The following is a 24,410-nucleotide window of genomic DNA, read 5'->3' on the forward strand; positions in this document are numbered from 1 at the left end:
GGGTGAATGACTGAATGTAGTGTGAAGCGCTTTGGGGTTCTTAGGGACTAGAAAAGCGCTATACAAATGCAGGCCATTTACCATTTACACTGAGCTACTAGTTGTTTTGCTGTCGATCTGGATGCTGGGTATCAAAGATTCTCCTTCCACTGGGGTTGACTCGCGTAGTAGCATTCCAACAGCGCCTTATTATCATCTCTTGCCAGCTTGTGCCCTCTTATTCCAGTAGCCCACTTCTCATCAGTATGTCCTGGATATACATGTCAACCACAGAGCACCACGCTCTGTTTTGCAGCTATGGAACAGAAAAGCTACTTGGAGTTCCAGATTCAGACAATGGCAAAGCAAAGCTCATACAAGTGGTCAAATGTGTGATCTGCAGTCCATGACCGTCCATTTTCATAACAAAAGTCTGTGCCACGACTCACATGTCTGAGCCAGGTCATTTGCCTCAGTCCAAAGCCAGACATAGTTCTGTTATTGCCCTCAGTGTTCCCATGACTCACATTTCCAACTCAAGCTTCCTCATACTTCCTCAGACTGTCCCAAACAGACTGGGTGGACTCACCAGTCACTTGTTCTGAGGACTACATAGACCTACTCAATGTTGCATCATCCCTTTAAGTGTTTCAGACCAGACCAGATTTCTGTCAGACCAGTATATTCAATGTTTAGAAAGGTCAAGCACGCCAAGACAAGCACTAACACAGCAGTCTTGTGTGGAAAAAAACAAAAATAGGTTAAAGTAAACTTTTGTATATTCCATGATTACACATAAATTATTATATTTAATGTCATCATAGCTTACAGCTCAGGAAAAATCGTAATTCCAGTCTCTCGAATTATTAGAATATTTCCAGAGATCAAATAAAAAGTATTTTCAACTGGTGCAGAGTTGTTGAATTGACATGTAACTGTTGTTCATAGCTCCTCCCACCAGAATGTAGGGTGTATGCTTTTTTGTCTCATCCCTAGAGGTGGGTTTTGATTATCAATTTATTGATTATCCAAGCTAGAATCTATTTTAATGTGATATCGATTCATTAAAATCCTGAATCAATTTTTTAATATAAATTTATTTTGCCTGAAAAGCCAGAATCTCAGGTTAAACCTCACAAAATTTCAACAACCACCAAACAGCTAAAACAGTAAATGAGAGCAGGTACACGGATTCTGCACAAAGACGTAAACACAAAGCGTTTCGGTGGGTCCGAGCTTTGTGTTTACGTATTTTTTGCGCTAGATTCTGAGCTGCAGGTTTTATCTCTCTCCAACCAAAGTTCACTGAACCAGCAGTAAAAGAAGCAGCAAACTACGCTTCACATTTGATAAACATCGTCATGAATTCCCTCTTACTTTTGCTGTTTTTTGCTCTACCACGATAAAAAAAATCACACTTCATGCACAGCTCTCTCTCACACTTCATGCACAGTTCAAGAACAGTTTCCCGTCTAAAAATCTTTTTTCTGCATTATTCACTTGCTTGTTACGCACAAGTCTACCATTGTTTACAGCGCTGTCGGCCGCTGTTTTTTTCCTTTTACTTACTTCCGAAAAGAAAACCTCATTTCTGCTGTTCAATACTGATCAAATTTTAACCTTTTAAAATTATGCAAAATTGCAAAACGCTCAGCTGTGTCTGTAATAAAACTGCTGTAACTTTGCTCTGCTTCACTTCAGCAGCATCAGGTCATGTTCATATGTTGATGAATGGTTTTCTTTCATTTTTGATCTACTGCAGAATATTTTTATAAAATCCCAGGCCAGGAAAACCATCTTCATGTTTTTCTGTTTCATCCCCAGCTACTTTGACACAAAGGCCTCTGCTGTGATGCTCACACCTTTGATAAAGTCTCGCAAGTGTCAGCTTTCTTTTTATAGATATAAAAATATGGAAATGTACTGATGCATGATCTGAATTATAATATTTCTGACTGTCTGAGGCAAAATTTATGTTGCAAAATATGTTTTTGTAACTGCAATACACTACAGGAAGCTATGGGGGTAGTGTCACTTGTATCATCTGCCAATACTGTACCCAATACTAAGCATAAGAACATAACGCGAACGGCAAAACAGGAGCACAGAAGAGAATGGAAACAGATTTTTGTATTTTTTTTTTTAAGTGAAAGCATTTCACAGAAAACAAAGTTAAACACAGACTGTGAAAAGCAGAGTTTTCCTTCCAACACAGTAAAATTGCAGTGCACAAGCATTTAAAACACCAGCACCCTGGAGAGTGCGATTTCAATTCTGAATTGGTCCATTTTAGGGAGTTAAGTTAGGCGTTCAAACACTACGCACTGTTTATGTTAATATTTGTACAGTAATATTGATGTTTGTACAGTAATGTTGATATTAGCTTACCTGTCGAAAACTTCTCAAATGAAGCGAACACCAGTTCAGTTTTGATAACTAATGAGTAGGAGCAGCTACACGGTCTCCTAGTTTGTTTGATTTTTTTCTTACATTAATATTAGTGTTTATTCTGAATAACAAACCTAACGTTAGGTAGTTAATGTCTATGTTTAATATAATTAATTGTGATTAGTAACGGTCTTTTCTGTTTTGTTCTGTTTAACTAGTGTAGATGAGTTTGTCCTGAAAAAGAGGCTCATGCACCTGTCAAAGACTAAAGTCATGACAGCATGAAAATCAGCTGCAGCTAGGGACGTTATCTCAAAGATAAGAGCAAACCTCACTCCAGAGCATGTACACTGTAATCGGAATTCATGAACTGAATCATCTGTAAGCTTTAGAAATGTGGGTTTTTGGACTGAAAGTAAATACCTTTTCGATTTAATTTGAAGCTGTATTTGAACTTTTTTTTCTTCTTTTAAACAGAATCCATTTTGACACAAATAGTTTCCTATTTGTACATTATGTTTTGTTCAAAATACCACTAGCACTTCAATTTCTATTACCTAAAATTTTAATTTAATTTTATTTCTGAGGGTCCTATTGAGCAATGTTAAAAATACATTTGATTACTTTGTTATTACGTGTGTTAACGCAAAATGTAAGTAATGTAAAGTAAGTAAGTCCTTGACCTTTGCTGTGCCCACTAATAGTCCTTGGAGCTCACCATCACTGCTTGTCCTAAAACCTGATCAATTTTGATTTTGTAATCACTTCTGCAAGGTAAGTGCCGTTACAAGCCAGATTCATTCCCACTTCCATGAATGAATGACTTTACTGAGTATATCATTTTAAGTTAATAACAAAGACAGATCTCCTTTAAGGATACTGGTAGGTCCCATGAACCAAACTCCTGTCTGTAAGACACCTGACAATGTTTTACAATAAACCTTAATGCCATCTGGATTAAGAAACACACCAGCGGCTGAACACCCTTTTGTGCAGGGCCAGTAATTGTGAAGTTTACTTGCATGTTATAGTGTCCTACTGATCCACCTGGACCGACCACATCAAAACCTTTCCAGATCCTGCAACAATGCAACAACATATCTCCCAGCTCGTCAAACGCATTGACCATCTTTTTGTCAAAAATAAATGAATAAATAAATCTAAGGCACTATAACATGATCTAAAACAGTGGTTCCCAAACTTTTTTTGCTAGGCTCCCCTTTGTTTTACAAGAAAAATGTTTGCGCCCCCCCTTCTCGCGCACATGCACGAACACATCCTCCAACCACACACGCTCATATTTTGCTCCATTGTGGTTTCTTTCACACCTCAAACATTTAGTAAACAATTAAGCAAATACAAGTAATCTGCAGGTAGTAAGAAAACAAACTACTAACTAGGGCTGGGCCATATTATACCGTTCACGGTAATACCGGTATAATGTTAGGCAACGATAGGAAAATGAAATATCGCGATAGAATATGAGTAAAACGCACATGCGCAGTGCCTTTGTTTTCATATGCACATGGCCGATTGTTGAGTGAAACAGATGAACCAGAATTGGTTTGTAAAAATGGTGCAACTTCAGTGATGTGGAACTGGTTTGGTGTTTGTCCATCAGATACACGACAAAGCACATTTTTTTGCAGAACATGCAAGCGGCCGTCGGACTAAGATGCCCTTAAATCTGGGAGTAATCTGGGTCCTAAACTCCGTATCTTCAGGTCAAACGAACACTGCAGCATCACTAAGAGTTAAAAACTGTCTAAATTCATCTTTAATAAAACGATCAGCATTGCTGCTTTACCAGGTGAAACTATGAAGTTTAACTTCCAGGCATCCATGAAAACAAAATGTATTACATTTAACGGAGTTAGAAGCTAGCAGGAAGCTAGCGGAAGTTAGCTCGCTAGTTTCGCTAGTTACCTAAGCATGATATTGCATGTTCTGACTGAGAGATTTCTGAAAAAATTCAAACGTACAGCTCTGCTATCACTTCCAACATAAATGAAGACAGGAAACTAAACAGCAGTGACGTTTGTAGGGTTACTGAAGTTGGGCTAGCTGGTATATAATTATGTGCTACGTGATCGTTAGCGACACAGCTATGTTAGCATAACATAAACAGTGAAGCTGGAGGACGAACACTAACACTTTTCCACTTATAAAAGTTAACCTTAAGGTTCCTCATGGTTAGAGACAAATGCAATCGCATGGCAGGATGCTGTAAAAGGACCAATCTTCAGTCAGGAGAACAACTGAGATAATCCATCCACAATACGAGGTTAGTCAGTAATATACTGCAACAACATGGGAATAGAGCAGCTGCCAGAGAATTCAACATTAATGAATCAATGGTACAGAAGTGGAGGAAGCAAGAAGAATGAGTTTAATAAAGTTTGATTTATCTGACTGCTTTGTTTCGCTTAATGTGCCTTATAATCCCGTGCACCTTATGGTCCTTATGGTACGTACTGCACACTGCAGTTTAATTTTGCAAAGCACCTCTTTTTAACTTCAGTGGATATTATACATGGTTATGCTCAGGATATGTCAGCCCATTTCTACTGGAAATGCCTTTTGGTTAAACTTTCAGCAAGGAATTTGCATTTGCACTGTTACATTTTTATAAAGCTTTAATGTACATAAAAAACCAGCTTCTTGTTTAAGTGAAAATAAATGATGGGTTGTCTTTTTGCGCTAGTAATGTTGTGGAGTTGTATTTTGTCTCGCATCAATTATATCGTCACTTATATCGTTATCGCAAATTTTCAAATATATATCGTGATAAATATTTTTGGCCATATCGCCCTGCTCTACTACTAACTCTTTTAGGCTACGTCCACACCTACGTGGGTATTTTTGAAAACGCAGCTGTTTCGTCCACACGTAAACGGCGTTTTGAATCATCGAAAACTGAGATTTTCTAAAACTCTTTTTTTTCCCGTTACGTGTGGACGAGGAATACAGAGTTCGTCACGCAACGTCAAAGGTATGTGCCTTTTTTCACGTCACGCTGTGCGCCACGTTTACACAAGATGAATTGCAGAATGGCAGATAGAGACAAAATACTGTTAATCTTACTATCTTCAGGTTTTACACGCTTACATACACACACAGTTACTGTCCCTCCATTTAGAAAGACAGAGGCGTCATAGTGTGATTATTTTACTGTAGTTGTTTTTTTTCCATGTGTAATAATCAACATTGCTATCAATGCTTTTTTCAAAAAACGCCTCTCTATGCAAAATGGGTTTAAAAACATAAACAACTGTGGAATACTGTTTGTCTGTGATTTAAACAGCCCAGCGCTGCTCCCGACACAGGGAAAACCAATCCTGCAGGGAGACCTACCTCGGCACTTGTGCAGGTGAAACCAAAGGGCAGATATGCTTCACCATATTTTCAAGTGGCTTAGAATGAAGTTGGTTTGGAAACATAGTCAGCGATGCTTCATCTCCTGCTTTGCGTTTCTGTGGCCGCCCTGTGCTAGCAGTGTCCAAGCGCCGCGCCCCGCCCCCCTTGCAATGGCTCTGCGGCCCCACACTTTGGGAAGGTCTGACCTAAAAAGAAGCATTAGCCGGACTCTGAAGTGTACCTTGGCACCAGCTCTGTTTCAACCATTGTATTCTCTGATCACAATCTTCTCATATTTTTGACTTTGATTAAAAACAGCAAGATTTCAACATCAAAATTCACTATAAGAATTGCTTAAAAACATCATAGCTCTGTCCAGGTCATGAATCAAACATTTCTTTTATGGGAGAAATGTTTGATTTGTGTGTGTGTGTGTGTGTGTGTGTGTGTGTATTGGCTGAAACAGGTGACTGCAGAATGGATTGTGATGTCACAAATGCTGGTTCGTGCCACCCCTGGAGAAGCAAATGACCGCGAACACTCCATCTTGTATCACTATAGTCACCATGAGCCTATCTCCCATGAAGATAATGATTTAGACTTTATTTACCTCTGACTGCAAATTTAACAGGCTTGTCTTCTTATGTTATTCAATATACCATCCTGGATGCCTTTGCTCTCAAGCAGCAAGACACTGTTTGCTTTTCATAACACAGCTCAGCGATATCATCAAATTCCCAGTATATCCATCAAGCCATCTAAGTTAGGGAGTGCAGCCATGCAAAAACACGCCTATATCCCACAACAGGAAACTCACACTGCTTAACCAAGCAGAGCTGCTCCATAGCTCGTAGCTCTTAAACACAAAGCTAACATACTGCTTAGTTCAAGATGAGTAGCTGCAAATCCATGTCATCCAAAACATTCCACTCGAGATCTTTTGCAATGGCAGCTATGCCAGCACTCGCTCAAGACAGGAACAAGTCTTCTTGAATGATATCTGATCAAGTCACAAACTACAGGTACAAACAGTAATACTCATCCTGTCAACACAGGGGAAGCAGGAGCTGTATGAGAGCTGCTGCTAGGAACTGCTTTCACATGTGAACACACCTATCTCACACAAAGAAACACGTCATAAGACACCAAATCAACTGAACACACAGGACCTCACCTCGCAGTGATCTTCAGCTGGCAATCACTGAACTATTCTCAGTTACGATGACCGGGATGAGTGATTACTAAAAGGTCCACTGCTAGTTAGGGGGCTGTGGGGTGTTATGTCTTTGCTCTGAAGGGGAAAGGGAGGTATAAAGGGTGCATGAAATAGAAACCACAGATGTTTTACTGAAACCTGGAGGGAAAAAAAAGAACTTTTGCTGGTGAATATGCATTAAGCAAAACATAATTTTTTTGTATTTAAACAGCAGAAAGAGACGGAGGCAAGAGGAGTACAGCACTACAGCAAACATAGCAGAGGTACCTCTCTTTACCCTCTTTAGTTTAGCAAACATTAGATTGCTAGACAGACAGATTGTTAGCTCTGGCTGCCAGGATATCACGTCTCCCACCACCTCACTCATTCCTTCCTATAATGAAAAACCAAAGATTAAGAGGAGGGTGGTCGAGTGCACAAAGTTTACATTAACTAAACACTGATTCTAAGTGATAGTAGTTTCAGACCTGAGCCATTAAATGACAGGGACTTCATACAAAGGTGTTTAAGGTCCAAGTGGTTATATATATAAAACCAATTCCAAGGGGATTAAAATGTGGTATAGTTCTCAAAGATAAATGAGGGCAACTGCTAAAGACAAATGATACTACAGATCAGAATTATCTGATAATTTGCCTAGTGTTTTATTTGATTTAGGGACATTGTGGTACGATACATCACCACTTTTACTCCTGTCTGCAGAAAACAAAGCCTGTAGAGATACACTTGCATGCTACTGTGAAAAAAATATAGCATGCCAATCAAGAATGATTAAAAAGAAACATCTTAAATAGTCAGTTGATCACAAAAAAGGTTCCGTTTACAAAGAAAAAGAAAACTCTACAGGTGGGTGAATAATTTGATTTTATAGATTTTAACTTAAAAAAAAAAAAAAGACAAATCCTAATTAAAGGAAAACGAGCAACTTGAAATAAAACCGTTTTCTTTTGTTGCCATGATGCTCATGTTTTGTCTTGTTATAAATCATCAAGGACACATCTTACCCTTTGGGTGTTGCATTTTTACTTCAGAGTTTAGTCCATTTTGAATGGTAAAATGGTAAATGGCCTGTATTTGTATAGCGCTTTACCTAGTCCCTAAGGACCCCAAAGCGCTTTACACTACATTCAGTCATCCACCCATTCACACACTCATTCACACATTTTGCATCAAAATGATGGAAAAAAAAATAGCCTACAGTTCACACGATCTGCATAATTATGAAAAGCTTCAACAGGTGAACCTGTAACTACCCCCATTTCTGGCAGCACACACCAAAGGTGTCAGATAGTTAATATTTTGCTCCCACTTAGGTCTCTAGCTGCCACCTAGGCCTTTTGTTTTACTGCCAATAACACCCATACATCCTTCTAGGTGACCCTCATCTCTCATCTACCTGAAAAAGCAGGTGTCTGTTGAGTTAATAAAAAAAAAATTAAAATAAAAAATTCTATAGTAACTGAATAACTGTGAATAACTGAATAATAACGGTGCCATCTATGCCTCCTCCAGCCTATACTCACCTGCACACTGTACCACTGTGGAGAGACACACAGCTCCTCCCCCTGACTAACGCTTCAGAGGCCAGTAAATTTCCCATTTCAACAACGGTGAAGTACTAAATAACTGGTCAGCGCTCACATTAACATTAGCCTTTTAACTATTAGGAGTTACCCAATAGCCACATAAGTCCCTTTTCCATTAGTACCTACTCGGATCAACTTGCCACAGACTGCCATGATCCGACTCAGATCGACTGGTTTTCCACTACAATCTGGTTCTACCTAACATGCGTGGTTGTCGTCATAGCAATGCATCCGTGCATCCTGCGACGTCATTTAAATGCAACATGAAAGCTACAGAAAAGGTGGACGGTGAAACAAGAATATACCTGGTGATATGGCTTTTCAACAGACTCAAAAGCCAGACATTCTGCTGCCATGATCAGGAAATTCAGGACCAAATCAGAAACAAAGTAAGTTTCAGTCTGGAAAAGGTTATGAATCCATTTTGAAACTGTGGGACTCAGCAAACCACATTGAAAGCCATTATGCACAAATAGCGAAAACATGGAACAATGGTAAACCTTCCCAGAAGTGCCTGGCCACCAAGAGCACGCAGACAACTCATCCAAGGGGTCACAAAAGACCCCAGAACAACATCCAAAGAACTGCAGGCCTCGATTAAGGTCAGTGCTCATGACTTTGCCATAAAAAGGGTTATTAGGGTTAGGGCCATGTAGGTTTGGATCGCTTTCCCCTCTTAATAATAAACACCTTCATTTAGAAACTGTATTTTGTGTTTACTTGTGTGATCTTTGTCAAATATTTATTTGATATTTGTTTGATCTGAAACATTTAAGTGTGACAAATACAATGCCCGGAAGTGGGCAAACAATTTTCCACACAACCACTATACCTATGGTATCAACTTCAAAATCCTAGGCGATTTCCTTCTCAAGTTGTTGCATTACCAAGTGTGGATTATTAATCAAAGAGCAGCCGAATCAGACAGGACTCAGATCTGAGGATGTTAAGAGCTGCAGGCAGATGTGGACAAGAAAATAAACTATTCCACCATTACAATAATTTATTAAAATGTGTTTCTTATTTAGTTTTAGTCAGTTTTAAAATGCAGGCAGTGAATGGTTCAATCTTTCACAGCAAGATCTCTCATTTCTTTTTTTTCTTTTTTTTAAGCATAACTAGCACTTTGGGCAAAGTTCATTTCTAACTTTTCCATAATGTTCTTCCTCTACAGTAAGGAAATTAGGGATGCTGCGATTTATTAAGTAATTTGAACAATTAGAGTATAAATAATCCTTAACACAAATTCTTTGCTTCGATGCTTCAGTTAATGCATGGCTCTGTAGCATGCCATTGTCATGCGAGTGCTTCACCCACATTTGCGACTAAAAACATCCTCCCACAGAAGTGTATTTGGGAGCAGCGTGTGAATAAAAAGTATGATAACATTAAGCCCAAGCAGCCCCCAGTTTTAAAGAAAAACACGGATGACACAACAGCAGCAGTGAAGATGATGCCATCATAGTTTCACGTGGAGCTAGAGTCTGCCTACACACACTTGACAAAGAACAAAGAGGCGGAGCCAGTGTCAAGGTGAGCTCAGGTTGAGTGACAAAACAAAACGTGTTTCTAGTGGAGGATTCTAAGGCAGGTTCTGAAGCCACTGCACTCCTGCCCAATTAGTCCAGACTCATAATCTAGAAATTAACTTAGGCCAAAACAGAGACCTATAAGCAAACCTATAAGCAAAAAGTTGTTCAGTCTGCAGTAAACACATGAATCCACATACCATGGTTGGATGGACTGGATGAGAGTGCTTCAAAATACGCCTTGGGAATTTTTCGGTTAAGATTTGAGTATGAAAGTGATGCCAGTGATAAATTAGTACATCCACCGGTGCACAATACAAATAGTTAAACAGCTACAATGAAGCAAAATTCACTTTCAAAAAGTCATCATTTACATTTACATCATCGCAAACATTTGTGACTTTATTAGTAATTTACACATCTGAATTCAAATTGCTTAACTCTGATTAGATTTAGTCGACAATCATCTTAAGTTAATTCATTTGACTAAAGTATAAAGTGTAAAAGTTTGTCGTGCTTTTACTGGTGAGTTGCTCCATAAGGTTCACAAAGGCTCCCACTTCCCCTGACATCGCATGTGAAATGTGGCCATATCTCTTCTCGTCTCTTCCTCGCAGTCTTAATTCAGTCCATATAAACAAACAGTACACACAGTACTGCGCTCTGGGGTCCTTAGGGACTAGAAAAGTGCTATACAAATACAGGCCATTTACCATTTACAAGCAGAAGAACTGGTTATAAAATAACCAATGAATTAAGCAAAAACAAAAAACAGCAACAACAAAACAAAAGTGTGTATGAAACATACAACTGAAATAAATACACACAAGACCAGGAGAGAGTACAGAACTAAACTAAGCAGTGTCACAAGAAAATAATCTATTTAAATCGTATGGGTTACATATGTGGGTTATATGTTACGTTACTTTTTTCTCCCTGTTCCAACACACAGTGGTGTTTTATGTAGCTTATCTGCGTAGCCAATTTAATTAAAAACTTACAGATAACTTCTTATTTCATAGTGTAATCTTCACATGCTTCATCTGAAGCACACTGTGTGTATTCACTCACTAATTATATTCACAGTATTCACTTATTGTGTCTTAAGGGATTCGCTAGCAGCATGGCCTCTTCACCTGTCCCTCCTGCACTTTCCTGCTCTTTGTGTCAGATGTTTAGTTACTCTTTGGCCTCCTTTAGCAGTAATGATACTTGTAATAACTGCAGCCTATTTGTAGCTCTGGAGGCCTGAATTAGAGACTCTGCTTCAATTCACTGACTGCTCTGCCCTGTAGCCAGAGCAGGTGAAGGTAGCGTAGGCCCCGATAGCGCTCCCCTGGCAGATTGTCCTGAGGAGCTGCGAAAACAGGATGGCTGGGTGATGGTCTTAAACAAAAGCCCCCAATATACCACCAAAACCCCATCCCCGTTGAGACTGTGTCAGCTCCCAAACCGACAACCCCCCCGAAAAAAAACAAACTAAAAACCAGCAAAAATGACTTAAACATAAAAAACATCAAAGAGAGAACAATACAGCATCCATATCTGCACCAAGAGTAAAACAGTGAAATGTGGATTATTAAACATTAGGTCTCTCTCTTCCTAGTCTCTGTTAGTAAATGAATTAATAATTGATCAAGAAATCAATTTACTCTGCCTTACAGAAACCTGGTTACAGCAGGATGATTATGCTTAAATGAGTCAACACCCCCGAGTCACTCTAACTATCAGAAACCTTGAAGCACAGGAAGAGGGGGTGCGGTGGCAGCAATCTTCCATGCTAGCTTATTAATCAAACAAAGACCCAGACAGAGCTTTAATCCAGTCGAAAGCCTGATTCTCAGCCTTGTCCACCCCAGCTGCAAAACTTAACAACCAGTCCTATTTCTGATTTTGTGCTCAGCTCAGATAAAATAATGATTGGGGGTGATTATAACATCCATGTAGTAGCTAAAAATGACATCCTCAACACAGCATTTAATCTGTTATTAGACTCAATTGGCAAATTTTAAAATGTAAAACAACCACTTTAATTACACTCTAGTTCTTGTTTTAACATATGGCATAGAAACGGAGCATTTAACAGTATTCCATGAGCACCCTGCTGTCTGATCATTTCCTAATGACACTTAAATTTACAATAATGAATTACACAGCAGTAGAGAATAGTATCATCACAGTAGGTGTCTTTCTGAAAGTGCTGTAACTAAGTTTATGTGTATCCTTTAACATTCATCCACTGCTATCTTCTTTTATGCCTTGTGCCAACACAGCAGTGCTGTTTAAGTAAATTGATTTGGATAAGCAGCTATATGTTCTGGACACTCAGATTAAGAGAGGAGAGAAGCAATCAACTGATCATCACCTGAGTTGGGTCAGGTAGTGAGGGACGAAGCTGGACAGACATGCCACATCCAAATATATAGCGAGGATGAGCTGGGAATGCCTAGCAGAGGCCCTGGTCCACGAGCTTTTCAACTCTCACCTCTGACAGAGGTTCGACAGCCTTCCGAGGGAGACTGGGGACAATGTTCAGCACCTCTATTGCTGAGGTTGCAGCAAGGTGGTTGGTGCCTGTTGTGGTGGAACCAGCTGGTGGACACCAAAGCTGAAGGAGTCCTATCAGGCTGAAAGTAGAATGTTCTCAAGTAGGGCTGGGCCATATCATACCGTTCACAGTAATACTGGTATAATGTTGGGCAATGATAAGAAAATGAAATATCGTGATAGAACATGGGTAAAACGTGCATGCACAGTGCCTTTGTTTTCATACGCACATGGCGGCATAAGCATGGCGGCAACAGAGAATGAGAAGGGTGAAAGCGGATCGTTGAATGAAACAGATGAACCAGAACTGGTTTGTAAAAGTGCAACTTCAGTGGTGTGGAACTGGTTTAGCTTTCGTCCGTCAGATACACAACAAAGCACAATTTTTGGTAGCGGCTGTTACCAAAACACAATGCACAAAAACATTGTTTTCTTTTATTTATGGAGCATTATTATTTAATAAATGCTGATAATTTATTTTTGAGTAATTTCTTCATGTACATCTATGCTGTATATTAATAAAAGTGCCTGTGTGACATCTGGGACACAGCTTTGACTAAACTCTCTTTTTGTGCTTACCTTATGGCTTGTGTGTTAATAGACCTCTCTGCATGGAATCATACTTGTTATTAATCTCTGGCTCTCATCCACAGCATGTCTTTTGTCCTGTCTTCCTTCTCTCACCCCAACTGGTCAACGTAGATGGCCGCCCCTCCCTGACCCCGGTTCTGCTGGAGGTTTCTTCCTGTTAATAGGAGTTTTTCCTTCCCACTGTTGCCAAAGTGCTTGCTCATAGGGGGTCATATGATTGTTGGATTTTTCTCTGTATGCATTATCGTAGGGTCTACCATACAATTATAAAGTCCCTTGAGGTGACTGTTGTTTTGATTTGGTGCTGTATAAATGAAACTAATTTGATCAACTACTTTTAATTAAATGTAGAATTTAGGATAGGATAGTTCCTCACCTGTAAAAAACTGATCATTTTCATTTGATCAGAGACTGTGATCACCCACCTCAGGTGAACCATGTGAGCTCTCAAGTTGTGTGACCTGTTCAATCATGATGATTCGCGGCATAAAACGCGTACAATTTTCATTTCTGTTTTCCTTTAGATTTCTTCAGCTTCGTAATAATGTAATAAACGTGTCAGTATTTTCACTGCTACACATCAAACAGCCGTTGTTAGCTAATTCGGAAACGTCATTTTCAAAATTGTAAACAAATGTTTTAATACAACGCTTATGTTTCTGCCAAAGTGTAACTCTGTTTAACGCAGTAACCTGAACCTTTCCATCGTAGATGCTGCAACGTCACTGCTTTGAACCTGACCAATCACATTAGGACTCCTGTTCTTTTGAGCTTTGTCCTCCACACTCAGTTGGTTTGAGCATGCAGAACTGAGCTTCAAGAACAGTTACCTGCAAGAGCCTGAATCTGCTGTATCACTTGCAAATCAGGCAACCTCGTGTACATGTGCGTATTATTCACCATCAGCTGATCTTAAGCTTGAACTCTAAACACAGTGATTCTGTTCTGAAGTTAGGGGTGGGCGGTATAAACGGCATAAACGATATAAATTGGGCCAATGGTTGAGATTTTGACTATACCGCTCTACCCCGATAGTGCATGTTGATGGTGTCATCAAGTGGTAGCTATTTTGGTCGAAAGAATTGCAGCGGCTGAAAAAAATATCATTTGCAAATTATGCCGGGCGACAGTAATAGCAAAGACACAAAGCACTTTTGGAATATGGGGAAAGCCAAAAACTGCGCTTCCTCCACTTCCGTGCCATCCATCCATCCATTCGCTACCGCTTATCCTTTTCAGGGTCGCGGGGGGTACTGGTGCCAATCCCAGCTGTCATAGGGCGAGAGGCGGGGTACACCCTGGACAGGTCGCCAGTCTGTCACAGGGCTAACACACAAGGACAGACAACCATTCATACTCACATTCACTCGCACATTCACACCTAGTGGCAATTTGGATTATCCAATTAACCTATCCCCACAAGCTGCATGTCTTTGGACGGTGGGAGGAAGCCGGAGTACCCGGAGGGAACCCACGCAGACACGGGGAGAACATGTAAACTCCACACAGAAAGACCCCGGCCTGATGTTGGAATTGAACTCAGGACCTTCTTGCTGTGCGGCAACAGTGCTAACCACCGTGCCACCGTGCTGCCCTGATTGATTCATTAATGCTGAATTCTCTCGCAGCTGCTCTATTCGTTAACTTTTATTGAGTGGAAAACTGTTAGCGTTCGTCCTTCAGCTTCACTGTCCTAATGTTATGCTAACGTAGCTGTTTTGCTAGCAATCAATTCAATTCAATTTTATTTATATAGCGCCAAATCACAACAAAAGTTGCCTCAAGGCGCTTCATAGATACAGAGAAAAAAAACCCAACAATCATATGACCCCCTATGAGCAAGCACGTAGATGTGCTACGAGCAATCACGTAGCACATCATTATATACCAGGGCTGCCCAATCCCAGTCCTCGAGAGCTACTATCCTGCAGCTTTTAGATGCATCCCTACTCCAACACAGCTGAATCAAATGGTTTGATTACCTCTTCAGCATGCCATCGTGTTTGGCAAAGGCCTGATAACAAGCCATTCATTTGATTCGGGTGTGTGGGAACAAGGATGCATCGAAAAGCTGCAGGACGGTAGCTCTCGAGGACCGGGATTGGGCACCCCTGTTATATACCAACTAGTTCTACTTCAGTAACCCTACAAACGTCACTGCTGTTTAGTTTTCTCTCTTCATTTATGTTGGAAGTGATAGCAGAGCTGTACGTTTGAATTTTTTCAGAAATCTCTCTGTCAGAACATGCTATATCATGTTTAGGTGGAAACTAGCGAGTTACTTCCTGCTAACTTCTAACTCCGTTGAATTTAATGAATCCTGTTTTCATGGATGCCTGGATGTTAAACTTAATTGTTGCACCTGGTAAAGCAGCAACGCTGATCATGTTATTAAAAATGAAAGAATTTAGACAGCTTTTAACTGTCAGTGATGCCGCAGTGTTTGTTTGACTTTGGAACCTGCAGAAGACGGAGTTTTGGACCCAGATTACTCCACAAGGCTCCTGACTACGGCAGCCGTAATGCTCCGACAATCCATCAAGCGGTTCATAGCTTACCAAAGCCGTACTAAAACATTTTTGGATTTCTGCGTGCCGTGTACCACATAAAATCAGTTCGAGGTGAGTAAGCACAACCAGAATTCATACATAAGGCACTGTCGATTTTCGAGAAAATTAAAGGATTTTAAGTGTGCCTTATAGTGTGTAAATTACGTTATACAGAAGAAAAGAATATATCGAGATATATATCGTTACCGCACATGCTTCAAATTATACCGTGATATGGATTTTAGGCCATATCGCCCAGACCCATCTGAAGTGTTAAAACATTTGGTACCTGAGAAACCAGGAGCTGTAGTATATACACCTTAACTTTTTAAAAACATAGTGTTACAAATATTTAATGATTTAATTCAATTTTATTTATATAGCACCAAATCACAACAAAAGTCGCCTCAAGGCGCTTCATAGATACAGAGAAAAACCCAACAATCATATGACCCCCTATGAGCAGCACTTTGGCGACAGTGGGAAGGAAAAACTCACTTTTAACAGGAAGACAATGACAGCTCAATAGTTCTTGGCAGAAAAAGAAACAAAGCACTACAGATGGGAACCTCATCCAACACACACTTCGACCCGCAAACAGTGTCGTTACATTACCACAATTGTTTGTGGTTTCAAAAAAGTAAATTGTTAGAATTTAAATTGGTTGTAGGTCTTTTCTTTTATCCAAGAGAGAAAGGTATTGGATGAGCACACATACGCACTGCTTTATGAAAACTAATATCAAAATCTTCACATCTAGAGTTGTTTTGTTTCAATCTAGAACACTATAAACAATCATTTCCATGAAGTACCAGTGATGTCATAAGCTCTGACTTCATGTTTACCCAAACAATGATCGTGATGAGGATCTACTGACAAACTTCCTTGAGGTTAAGTGTGCAGAGCCTTTCATTCTCAGGGTTAGGCTATCCTCTGGAACAATGTTTACAGTGTCAAGTTTTCAGTTATGTTCTAATAGTGTCTATCGAGCTGGTAAACACAAAACATGAGGTTTTACATTTGGATATCCTATGCTTTTCCATTAGCAAACCAAAGAACAGCTTCGTTCAGTGCATTGCCCTAATCAATTTAGCAAGCTGACTGTCTGAGCCAAGCAAGGTCTTCGTCTTTGGGTTAGGGTTAGGGTTACCTGTAAAAGGTTAGTAAAAATTAACCTCCCCATTCAAAAGTTTAAAAATCCGAAGCCTTTGATGGCAAAGCTTTGTCCATTGTTTCTTTATATTTGCATTGTGTGAACAACTAAAACCAAAATTCCTGGTAATGTTCAGGACTGTTCCTTTAGAAGAGGTGAACACCCTCCAGCTTGCCTCACTTTTGGGAGGGGCCATTTATTTTGCCTCTATAATAGTTTCAGGTGGACTTTGCAATGCAGGTGGAATAACACCAAGCCTGAGAACAAAGGCTTTTGTTTGACTAGTCCTGGGCTCATGCAGGTGGAAGTACACAGCCTGTGCTTCATTTGGCAGTAACCTGTCCAGACTGTACAGTGTGAATGCTGAACAATGGCTGTTCTAATAAAACAGATTCCGATTTTTTTTCTTTTCTTTTTTTGCACCATTTAATAGAACAACTTTTTTGCATATGGGTGGTTCCATTTTGGTGATAACAAGCCAAGTTACTCAATGAAATTCAATGTTGTTCAGTGATTAAGGCCCCAAGCATGCACCTGTTGCTAACTGGAAAGCTGACATTGCACAGAGAAAGCCAGCGGTTTGGACCCATTTCACACCATCTATGCCAACAGCTTTTCATTGCAAACATTTGTGACTTCATGATAAACTGTGAGCACGTGAGTTGAACTTCTTTCCTGTTATGTTTCTGTAACACTTTTATTTTGAATACAAGTAACAAAATATATCGTTACCATTTTTAATATCTTCACATTGTGACACTTCACATGTGATGCATATATGTATGATTAAGTGCACCTACAAGAGAAAGACAAAAAGAGACCATATGACAGCAGAGTGCAGTAAACACTGAGCCGAAATGAGGCAAGAGCAAAGGAAATAATGGAAATTGATTTTTCATGTCTGTCGGTCAAGATGGCATTTATCATTTCACTAAAATACCTTTTGGCAACACCTCACCTCACTCACACATTTAGGCAGACCAGAGCAATATAGTAATATGGCTGATGTTCCTTATTAAGTAGTCAGAAATTTTAAATAAATCTTTAGTGTGTAAACTGATGGGGAAAACCCTGCTTCATTCATTTTGTTTTACAAAGTCTGATGTTGTCTTACACATCATTACTAGTTTGTTCCTCATAGTGAGGAATACTTCATATGAATTTGAGCTGATTAGACGAAGCAATCACAGTACATACGCACTGTAGTTCAGGACTTCAGCTCTGACTCGGTGGATACAATGTCAGCAGTTTTATAAATACGAATTATCGTGAAACCAGCCAAACAGGTGAAACCGCCTTCCTCGTACTCCCCCTCCCCAAACACAGTACTTACTCACTCTTGAAACCAGACCGTTGACTCAAAGGGCTTACTAACATACTGACTGCTGAGACACACCTTAGTCAGGTTAGATGTCGCCGTCATTATGCAACATTAGCTGCAACTAGTACTCACCTGGCTGCACATGCAGGTTAGCAAGAAATTCCCCAGTTTCTCTAATACTGCTGACATCTTGCGGGAAACTGCTAATCCATTTCTACCCTATTTTCTTCCGTGTGGACTTGTCTTAATAACTGAATGGCTTCAGGCTGCTGCAATTAGGTTTACTGTAGCTTTAAGAGTGAAAACAAGCTAACCGATGGCGAAAACTACCAATTACATACAAAAGCTGACTGGTGTGGTTATAGTCATTTTTTAAAATTCAATAAAGAAGGCAAGTTACTGATGTGAGACGGTCATTTCAATCAGTCCACCTTGTATTACATTTGTAAAACTCGACGACTTGCCGAAAGTTAAAGCGTCTGTCATCGCAAGACTCCATTCTTGCGATTGTAATCGGTATGAAAATTTTGAGAAAAATATACACAAAACTGATTTTTGAGGCAACGCTCATATGCCTGTTTTGCTTGGTTTACTTCAGATGGTTAGAAAGCTAACCATAGAAAAACTGGCAAATGACATATTCTGGCTCTACACACAACTTGAGCTAGCTTCAGCTGAAGTGTGTACATACTGAAGAGTAAACAGCATGGAATAAACTATTAGCCGGACGGTTCACAACAACTACGGGCACAAGGTCTGAGAGCGTGCGGTCCGACTTCCTAACCCACCTGATTCCAAACGGCCGTTGCTCAGCAGAGGTGCACCGTTTACAGCCGTTGAAAGAAATTCCAAATCCGACCAGTTCCCGGTGTATTAGTTACAAAGAGGTATCTCTCCCCTTCCAGAGTCGAGGAAGACGTAGACACGCCGTGAATAAGTATTCCCGGAATCCAGGCGACAGGCTTCTTGTTGAGCAACTATCACATCTAAAGATCTATAAGGAACTAAAACTGGGTTGGCTGGTTTTTGTTTTCCACCGCTGCGGTGGTTAGCCTCAGTATTTCCTGCTAGGCTAAACCTCACTGCTGTGTTAACTCCGCCCTCATGACACATTCAAGCACACCTCGTAAACGTGTACAGACGTCCGGTCAGTGGTTTGCTTTGAAATTTGGTTGAAAACGACGAACCAAGACCGGCATATCTAGCCGCATGTAGGCTGGTAATTGATAAAGTTCCTGGGGAAAATCTGGTGATGTTAGAAGAGACAGCATCTATCCCACTTTGGAAGGACTAACATTCATTTCTAGAAACTGGCTAAACCCTTCAAAACGTGACTATCGACGAAGCAGAGTTTGTTATTTTTTTTTATCCATCTACCACCTGACCTTTACTTTGAGTTTCTATCGGATCTGTGCATATGTACATGGTGAAAATTATATCATCAACACTATTATTAGACTCAACTGGCTTCTCTCAAAATGTAAATGAGCCACTTTAATCACACTCTTGTAGTGACATGTGGCATAGGATTACAAATTTAACTGTAATCCTTTAAAACTGCTGTTTGTCTGATTGTTTCCTAACTAGAAAACACCACTGAGTGGAAACAAACTGTGGATAGCAATACTATCAGACAAATACCACTGTTAAAAATTACACAAAGACTTTTACACAGCACTGAATGTTTTACCATAAACACTGTTCAGATATATCAGCCATATCAGCCTGTCAGTTTTTGCATTTACCATACCAATGAAGAAGACTCAGAACAGAATTAAGAGGTTCTAGATCTTAATTCTCAATGAGGAGAGAGACCTCTTTGTAACTAATACACTGGAAACTGGTCAGATTTGGATGGTGTTTTTAGGGAAGGTGTTCTTTGGGTCATACTCAGCATTTGGTGGCGATCGTGGCTCAAGAGTTGGGAGTTCGCCTTGTAATAGGAAAGTTGCCAGTTCAAGCCCCGACTCGGACAGTCTCTGTCATTGTGTCCTTGGGCAAGACACTTCCCCCGTTGCCTACTGGTGGTGGTCAGAGGGCCTGGTGGCAGCCTCGCCTCTGTCAGTGCGCCCCAGGGTGGCTGTGGCTACAATGTAGCTTGCCATCACCTGTGTGTGAATGGGTGGATGACTGGATGTGTAAAGCGCTTTGGGGTCCTTAGGGACTAGTAAAGCGCTATACAAATACAGGCCATTTGTTGTCCTAAAAACATGGCAGGTCAGGTTGAGGCCAAACAGCTTGATTTTGGTTTCATCTGACCACTTGGGAGTGCTTTCTCTCAAGCCCTCTCTGAACTATGTCAGTGTTCACTGGCAAACTTAGATGGGCCCTTACATATCCCTTATCCTGAGCAAGGAGACCTTGCAGACACTGCAAAATTTCAATTCATTATGGTGTAGTGTGTTACTAATAGTGTTCTGGGTGACTGATCCCACTTGCCCTCAGCACTTCCTGTGTAGTTTGGGGCTGATCCACCACCTTTCTCATGCTCATCTGCACCACATGAAACAATATATTGTTTTGGGCTTTAGACAGAGGGTGATTCATGGTCATTTTATATTTCTTTCATTTCTGAATAATTGCCTTGAAAGTTGTCACCTTCTGTCCAAACTTCTTGCTGATGGTCCATTCCAGTCCAATTCAGATCAAACTGAGGTTATTGTACTCGGCCCTGAAAAGCTTAGAAATATGGTATCTAACCAGATTCTTACTCTGGATGGCATTACCTTGGCCTCCAGTAACACTGTGAGGAACCTTGGAGTCATTTGTGACCAGGATATGTCCTTCAATGCACATACTAAACAAATATGTGGGACTGCTTTCTTCCATTAGCGCAATACCTCTAAAATTAGAAATATCCTTGTCTCAGAGTGACGCTGAAAAACTGCTGCAGCAAGAGTGCTGACAGGGACTGGAAAGAGAGAGCAGATTTCTCCTATATTGGCTTCCCTTCATTGGCTTCCTGTTAAATAATAATAATAATAATAATAATAATACATTTTATTTAAATAGCGCCTTTCAAAGCACCCAAGGACACTGTACAACAGATAAATCCAGAATTGAATTCAAAATCTTATCGTAATGACCTTGTAGTACCATATCACCCCATTAGAGCACTTCACTCTTGGGCTGCAGGCTTACTTGTTGTTCCTAGAGTATTTAAAAGTAGAATGGGAGGCAGAGCCTTCAGTTTTCAGGCCCCTCTTCTGTGGAACCAGCTTCCAGTTTGGATTCAGGAAACAGACACTATCTCTACTTTCAGGCTTAAAACTTTCCTTTTTGCTAAAGCATATAGTTAGGGCTGGACCAGGTGACCCTGAATCTTCCCTTAGTTATGCTGCAATAGACGTAGGCTGCTGAGGGATGATGCATTGATTATTTCTTCTTCAGTCAGTATGTGTTAATAGACATCTCTGCATTAAATAACACTTGTTATTAATCTCTGTCTCTCTTCCACAGCATGTCCCTTGTCCTTTCTTCCTTCTTTCACCCCAACTGGTTGAGGCTGCCCCTCCCTGAGCCTGGTTGAGCCTTAAGTTTCTTCCTGTTAAAAGGGAGTTTTTCCTTCCCACTGTCGCCAAAGTGCTTGCTCATAGGGGGTCATATGATTGTTGGGTTTTATCTCTGTATGTATTATTATAGGGTCTACCTTACAATATAAAGTCCCTTGAGGCGACTGTTGTTGTGATTTGGTGCTATATAAATAAGAATGAAATTGAATTTAAAATTAATCTGTGTGCCACATGGGCACACAACCAATCTGTGGGAGCTAGAATTCTGACTGTAATCGATTAAATACTTATTTCACTCAAAGCCAAGCAAATCAATTCATTTGATATTTGATCCAATATTTGTGTTTTTGTTTTGGTTATTGGTGTTCTCCATTATAATGAAAAAAACCATAAAATCTAGAGATTGTTGTTTGTTTGTTTTTTCCATAAGTGATTAAACTCAAAAATTCAGCAGGGAATCAATGATTTTATTATAACTAATGTGATAACAAAACTTTTTTTTTTATTTACACATCGAGGCACAGAACATGAAGCTAAATAAAGTATCCTCAATGAAAAGATATTTCCTTGATGTCCCCAGGTGTTTTTTTCATGAATCCTTAATGTTAGTGTATAGGACCAAAAATGTATTTTCATGTAAAAAAAAGAAAGAAAAAAAGTAAATAAAAACATTTAATCAGTAATACTAATGACTTCTAGTGGGGCTAATTCCTTTTCTTCTTTTTGTGTGCAGACTACTCTCACCTTCTTGTTGTTAATTGTTCTAACTAGTGGTTTGCACCTTGATGTAATTTCTATTCATAAAGGCATCGCTTGATGTAAGATTTGATGATATCTTGACTTGGTTAGATGTCATGAAGCTTTTTTTCTTAAAATAAATAGTAATTAATAAAATAATTGAACAATAATTTTCCTGTTTGTCTAAATTAACTTCAGCAGTCAGTGGTCATATATTGACCCCATAAAATCAAAGTTTACTGAAACGACCTTCACATTTAAGTGAAATTTATCTGTGTGCTAATATTAGCTGACACATTTCAATATAGAATTAAAATGAAAAAACAAGTTAAAACAAAAAAAGTTCTGAAAAAATTCACATTTTAGAAACATGGTTTATTAATAGAGATGTGGGATCAATATAAAATCATAAATCGTAAATAAACCCAGCTGGATTTCCATATCAAAAATATTAAGCAGTTGCTACAAGTCATCTTAAGCAAAGTTTTTTTTTTATAAACATGTTTCAACAATAAAGGCACTTGCCCAACTCTTTTCAATCAACATTAGTGTGTATTGCAGTACACCACTTAATGAAATTAAAGAAAGAAAATCAAATGAAAGGAATGCAGAGGTGTTGACAAAGGTCAGGTCAAAGTGAGAACTTGCGTGCCCTGTGCAGGAGTTGTGACATAGAAAGTCGCAGTCCCACTGTATTTCTCCTGTAGAGAAAAAAGAAGAAACACACACAGAGACACAGTATGCACAGTGGGTAAAACTACGTAAAACAACAATTATACATATTTTTTGCAACCTTATCTGAGAACATTAATAAGAAGTGTGTGAGAAGCACTTTTAAAAATCACTTTCACTGACAGTAGTAAGTAAAAACTAAAGTTCACCCCATGAAAGTTCGCGGGGTGGTCAAGTGGAAACAGCCAGATTTTGTGTTTCAGCTACACACCTGTCATCATTACTCTGGATGAAACTATTGTACCTCCTACCATTTTACTACTTACATAAAAAGTTTTAATTAGTTAATATTTTAAGTAAGTAAAATGTATCTATATAGCACTTTTCATAGATAAAAATCACAAATTGCTAACAATAAAACCAATAAAACAATGAATTGAAAAAGATAAATCAACAAATTAATTTAAAGCTCTTCTCTATAGAAATATCTTCAGCTGCTTTTTAAAAGAGTCAATAGAAGCTGCACAGTGTACAGACAGTGGAAGAGAATTCCACGGCCTCGGTGCCACTGCCCGAAAAGCCCCATGTGTTTTGAACCAGTACGTGGGACCAACAGCAACCTCCGACCCCAAGACCTACGTACTTGGGAAGAAGCATGAGGTTTCAACAGGTCAGAGATATACTGGGGGGCTTCATCATGTAGAGCCCTAAAATCTAAAACAAAAATTTTAAAATGAAACCTAAAATTTAACAGCAACCAATGAAGAGAAGTCAAAACTGCAATAATGTGCGATATCTTGCTAGTGCCAGTTAAAAGTCCTGCCTGAGCATTCTGAACAGTTGAAGGCGATCCAAAACTGATTTGTTGAAACAAGTCAAAAGTCCGTTATAGTAATCCAAACGAGAAGAGATAAAAGCATGAATAATCATGTCAAGTTCCGCCTTTGACACCAGTAGTCTGAGTTTGGAAATGTTTCTTAGATCATAAAACAGTTCTGAACCAGTTGTTTGTAGTGATTCTCAAGTGACATTTAACTGTCAAATATAATGCCAAAATTTCTGAGACATGATTGAACAAAAACTGATATGCTGCTTAATTTCTGAAATCATATTGTCAGGAGCAATAATCAAAGTTCCTGTTTTATCTGTATTTACAGTGGCTTGCAAAAGTATTCGGCCCCTTGAACTTTTCCACATTTTGTCACATTACAGCCACAAACATGAATCAATTTTATTGGAATTCCACGTGAAAGACCAACACAAAGTGGTGTA

At 39.5% G+C, this 24,410-nt stretch overlaps 2 protein-coding genes across 2 annotated transcripts in view; both read right to left on the minus strand.

Annotated features, from left to right (window-relative positions):
* llgl2 (LLGL scribble cell polarity complex component 2) overlaps window positions 1-19,318 on the minus strand; it is a 44,464-nt gene extending 25,146 nt beyond the window's left edge. The window contains exon 1 of the mRNA XM_005749522.2: window positions 19,005-19,318. The gene's annotated coding sequence lies outside the window, so the exon portion shown is untranslated. The remainder of the gene's footprint in view (window positions 1-19,004) is intronic.
* Window positions 19,319-22,820: 3,502 nt separating this feature from the next.
* The window catches only part of galk1 (galactokinase 1), a 23,252-nt gene continuing 21,662 nt past the window's right edge, over window positions 22,821-24,410 (minus strand). The window contains exon 8 of the mRNA XM_013915031.1: window positions 22,821-23,167. Coding sequence (XP_013770485.1) covers window positions 23,093-23,167 — 75 coding nt within the window. The 3' untranslated portion in view covers window positions 22,821-23,092. The remainder of the gene's footprint in view (window positions 23,168-24,410) is intronic.

Source organism: Pundamilia nyererei, unplaced genomic scaffold (genome assembly GCF_000239375.1).
Source record: "Pundamilia nyererei isolate P.nyererei 1_Seehausen unplaced genomic scaffold, PunNye1.0 scaffold00248, whole genome shotgun sequence".
NCBI classification, from domain to species: domain Eukaryota; kingdom Metazoa; phylum Chordata; class Actinopteri; order Cichliformes; family Cichlidae; genus Pundamilia; species Pundamilia nyererei.